The 4781-nt window shown below is 34.4% G+C and overlaps 1 protein-coding gene across 6 annotated transcripts; it reads left to right on the top strand.

Moving 5' to 3' along the window:
- On the top strand, positions 1-3580 carry LOC7462598 (RNA-binding protein L). 6 transcript variants are annotated; one of them, XM_024605013.2, is made up of 10 exons: positions 2-413; positions 734-796; positions 1065-1149; positions 1258-1329; positions 1546-1621; positions 1862-1913; positions 2366-2481; positions 2560-2629; positions 3123-3208; positions 3334-3580. In XM_024605013.2, exons 1-10 carry the CDS (start codon positions 78-80, stop codon positions 3374-3376), a joined length of 999 nt encoding a protein of 332 aa, XP_024460781.1. In that variant the 5' UTR covers positions 2-77; the 3' UTR covers positions 3377-3580. The 6 variants fall into 6 exon arrangements, with proteins under 6 accessions (XP_052310489.1, XP_024460781.1, XP_052310487.1 ...); XM_024605016.2 differs by having other exon boundaries at positions 3-413; positions 2366-2457; XM_002310090.4 differs by having other exon boundaries at positions 4-413; positions 1549-1621; positions 2366-2457.
- The last annotated feature ends 1201 nt before the right edge of the window (positions 3581-4781 follow it).

The following is a 4781-nucleotide window of genomic DNA, read 5'->3' as shown; positions in this document are numbered from 1 at the left end:
AGTCACATAAACTCCACAGTTGAAAAATTCGAGAACCCAAAAACATCGAAGGGCTCACTCTCTCTCTCTCCCACGCAATGGAGGAAAACATGGCCGCATACTACCCGCCACCACCACCACCACCACCGGGTCACTACCCAACCTACTACCAACCGCAACCTCCGCCACCAACGGTGGCACCTATTCCACCTCCACCTCCTCATCACCTCCCTTACATACCTCATCCACAACCGCCACCGGCACCTTTCGTATCCTACGTCAGTGTTCCTGCTTATGTCCCACACGATCAGGTCCGTACTCTCTTTGTTGCTGGCCTTCCTGATGACATCAAGCCCCGCGAAATGTACAATTTATTCCGCGAGTTCCCTGGCTACGAATCTTCTCATCTCCGTACCCCCTCTCAAAATTCTCAGGTACTTACTATTTTTTTTAAATAAAAATTTGAGATTAGGAAATTAATTATTTGTCCTTTAATTAGGGTTTTTCTAATTAGCGAGGTCAAAATCTTTCTCGGTGATGAATAATTGGGAGCTTTTTCTTACATAATTGCACGTGTTTACGAGGTTGTAAGAGAAATTAGGTTAAATAAAAAACAAGAATGTTTTCCATGAAATTAGGTTATGAGCTGAATATGCGTGATTAAAGGCTTAGAATTAGGACTGCTGATATCTTATTCACTCTTTACATGATCTCTGTTGAGTTGCTTTATTCTGATGTGTTGTGATTGTTGCAGCCATTTGCCTTTGCTACATTCACTGACCAGCCGTCCGCGGTTGCAGCCATGCATGCTCTGAATGTATGAACATCTTGCCTTGATCCTGTAAAACGCGCTGCATTTTTTTAGGGTTTGTTTTGCATGAAAGTTAAGTTCTGTCCTAGTCAGGAATTATGCAGGATCTTATATTTTTTACAAGGATTTTATATTCCTTCTGTGGTTTGAACGCCCCACACACACAGAGGGTTATTTTGATGCATTAGGATCATACTTGGATTAATTGCAATGCTGTTTATGCGAGCTATGCCAGCAATAACTGTTAATTCTTGGTTCTGAAACCTGGTTGCAGGGGATGGTTTTCGATCTTGAAAAGGGATCTACCCTATATATTGATCTAGCAAAATCTAATTCTAGATCTAAGCGCTCAAGAACAGGTAAAAAATCTAATGCTTGCATCTTATTATGGCTTCAGATTCCTTGTTACTTTCTTTTCCTATTTCAACTTACTAAACTTTATATATACACTTGATTTTGAGGATTAGATGATGAATGGTCCAGTTTGGATAAAAAGGCTAGGGTTTCCTCTGGATTCTCGATGGGCACTCCTGATTCAGGTAAGACCATTGTCTAAAATTGATAATATCATTTGGACTCTTCTCCATGGGAGCTCCTTGTTAGCACACTTTTCTCTGTGTTTATTTTATGGATTGTGTACTCACTGTTATTTAGCTTTGTGGTTTCCTTGGCATATAAATTAATTGCTTAGTCACATGGAGGACACATTCTTCTTAAAGCTCACATTGCACATGTTTTGCACGCTTGGACACTAGCAGGTTTTGGCAGCGTTCACTTGCCTGGAATGGCTAATTCTGCTTTCAACACGATTGGTTTTCCATCTGCACAAAGGTCATTTGCACTTCTTGAGCACATCTTTATTACTTGGAGTAACTTCAGGCTACGTTTAGCTCAACTAGCACTTGTTTTAACTTGAAGTGATTCCTTCTAGCTGAAAGATAAGGGCTTAGCACAAGCAGTTACTGCATGCCCTGTTTTCTGATGTTAAAGTACAGGGACCATCTTTGATTAATTCTTCATCTATTCATGATTGTGTAATCAATTTTCTTTTTGTGTTTCTCAATTATTCAGTCCTGGAAGCATCGATGACAGATCTAGAAATGAGTCAAAAGCAGGAAGAATGGTTAGATTACTTTTCACTTCTTTTGTTTTTATGTCACAATATCAGTTCTGTAAGTTCCATACGTTTCTTTGTTATCTCAATTATTTCACCTTGAATTAGAATTACTGTTTTGTACTAAAACAATTTGTTATCCATGTTATCATTTTTTTATTGTTTGGAAAATCATTTATTTCTAGATTTGAATATTTTGTAATTCTTTTGAGGAACATATGCCCCCCACTTAGTTCATAAGTAGTTCTTGCAAGTAATAGTTGCTAGAATTTTTACTGTAGAGAAACAGGACATTCAAATGCACTCATAGTATGCTGTACTCCTGGAAGAATCTTTGCACATCTTTTATATTACTATGGGCATTTATTGCTGGATGGTTTGCTTTCACATCAAAATAACAGAATGTGATCTGCACATGAGCATATATTCTGAGGATGATAAACTAATGTTCCTACTGACAGAATAATTCTTCAGCACCTCCATGCCCAACACTTTTTGTGGCTAATCTGGGACAAAATTGTACAGAGGAGGAGCTAATTCAAGTATTCTCAAGGCAAGGAAGCAATAGTCGTTCCAGGTGTAATGTTCTGTTGATTCTTTTTTCTATAAAAAAATATTATGCTGCTGATTCTTTTTTCCCTACTCTTTCTGTCAGATGCCCTGGATTTCTGAAATTGAAGATGCAGAGCACATATGGGGCTCCAGTCGCATTTGTTGATTTCCAGGTTCTTGATTGCTGTCTAGCTCTTTTTCACTGTCTCCTTCCATTCTTCTTTCTTTCTCTGTTTCTATTCTTTTAGAACAACCCAACTAGAGAAATTAAGGAACTTTCTTTTGAAGAAGGAAAGTGGAATAATTGAATGAATTTCCTTGTAGTTTGTAAGAGAGGTAGGTTTGGTTTTAAGGTAAAGAATAGTTTTGGGATTCATGTTTATCATAATGAATTTTTGTTGCGTTTTGCTAAGGATTTGGATTGTTTGCTTACTCCATGGCATTTGAAGATGCAGAATCTTCATTTTGCTTTATTTATTAACTTGATTTTACAATCTGTCCCATGCACCAAATTTGATGGGTTGTAAACTAGTGAAGCTTCAATGTATTGGAAATGTCAATATCACAGTTTTCTTATTTCTTGGATATGTTATGAGTCCGGAATTCTAATTACAAGTTACTTTATCTAGTCTGATCTTTAATTTAAGAATGCTATCACTTGTGCAGGATACTGCCAGCTCAACTGGGGCACTAAATCATCTGCAAGGCACCGTTCTCTATTCATCAGTTGCTGGCGAGGGCTTGCGGTTGGAGTATCCTTTATAAATTCTTTTACGCAACTGTAGTTGTTTTTGTTGTTGTTGTTGAAGCATGTAATGTGGTTAGAAGTTTAAAACTTGTTGTTGTTATTGTTGTTTTGGCTTAATGAGAAATCTAGATATGCAAAATCACGCATGGGAATGCGGAGGAAACCAAGGTAATTAATTATGTAGAAGTGAGCAAACACGCATCATTCATTCGGATGCACATTTTACAAGGGTTTTTGTACCCAAAAGATGCTTGTAATGTGGTTAGAAGTTTAGAACTATTTATAGAATCAGAATTTCCTTTGCTAAATCGTAACAATCTGTAGTTTAGATCATTTTCACAATGGGAAATAAATCTTATTTGATTCTAATACACAATGCTGCTTATTTTATTTTATATTATATTCCAGTATGAAGTGATGAGAATTGGTTACTCCAATTGTCAAAATATGATGGTATTATTCTTAAATTTAGCATCGCAAGGCTTAGTTTGATTGATGGAAAGGAATGTTAATGGAAGAAATAACATGTTTTGTTTTTTTCTTGCGATGAATTGTATGTTGTGCCCAGTATTCTGTTCATAGTTTAAGCTTGGGAATTTTGATTTGAAAAATTCTACAAGGATAGGTACACGAGGTTTTATAAGAAAGAATGGTCCTTTCCTACCATTAACATCTTAATTCACAGACGTAATACTTTTTCTCTCTTAACAGATAGAAAAGAAAAGAAAATCTTTGGGGTTCAGGAGCCAGCACATTTCTCATCATCCTAGCTGTTTGCAGACTGCTTTGAGAAAGGTTGAGCTGTGCCCCAGTTGTCAGATATTTGTCTTAATGCGTTTTTATGTGGCAATGCGATTCTTAAATTAATGCTAATTCATGTTTTTTTGGGTGGATGTTAAAAATAAAAAAATAGTTTTGAAAAAAATATATTTTAAATATATTTTTAACTAAAAAGTATTTTTGCTAAATCTCATTGAATTACTAAACAAAAAGGGGACACAACAGGCTGGTTACCAACAATTTAGGGGTGTTCAAAATATTTGCATTATCTAATTTGATTTAATTTGTTAAAGTTAGATAATAAAAATAATATAGTGAATAACAAAATCTAAGAAATAGGTATGATGAGTTAGGCGGTGAATCAAGTTTTTTGAAACTTGGTTATTCCTGGTGGGTGTAAGATATAAAAATTAGATCTAATATTAAAAATGTTGTGACATTCATTGTCTATGTGATAGATTTGCTTCTAAATATGATCCTATAAAAAATAGTAATATAAATTTAATTAGTAAATATTTATAATATCTATACAAAATTTAACTTGACCGGTATATCAAAACTGTTCAATTAAAAATAATAAATTGAATGAGTTAGAATTATAATTTATAAAATATCATAAATCTAGGGATGTTTGAGAGTGTGGTTGCGATTGTTTTTCAAAGTGTTTTTTCATTCAGAAATGTATCAAAATTATTTTTTTTATTTTTAAAAAAATATTTTTGACATCAGTATATTAAAATAATGAGAACATAAAAAAATATTAATTTCAAATAAAATTTTTTTAAATTTTTTTAAAA

The sequence above is a fragment of the Populus trichocarpa genome, chromosome 7 (genome assembly GCF_000002775.5).
Source record: "Populus trichocarpa isolate Nisqually-1 chromosome 7, P.trichocarpa_v4.1, whole genome shotgun sequence".
Classification (NCBI taxonomy): domain Eukaryota; kingdom Viridiplantae; phylum Streptophyta; class Magnoliopsida; order Malpighiales; family Salicaceae; genus Populus; species Populus trichocarpa.
Note: the sequence above shows the minus strand (reverse complement) of the source record. Positions and strands in the feature narration are given on the sequence as shown.

Bases quoted from the DNA above. Each gene is read 5' to 3' on its own strand.
- LOC7462598 (XM_052454527.1), top strand. From the start codon at position 78: ATGGAGGAAAACATGGCCGCATACTACCCGCCACCACCACCACCACCA. The intron at 1,622-1,861 runs GTCATTTGCACT...TCAATTATTCAG, and splicing joins GGTTTTCCATCTGCACAAAG to TCCTGGAAGCATCGATGACA. The intron at 2,630-3,122 runs GTTCTTGATTGC...TCACTTGTGCAG, and splicing joins TCGCATTTGTTGATTTCCAG to GATACTGCCAGCTCAACTGG.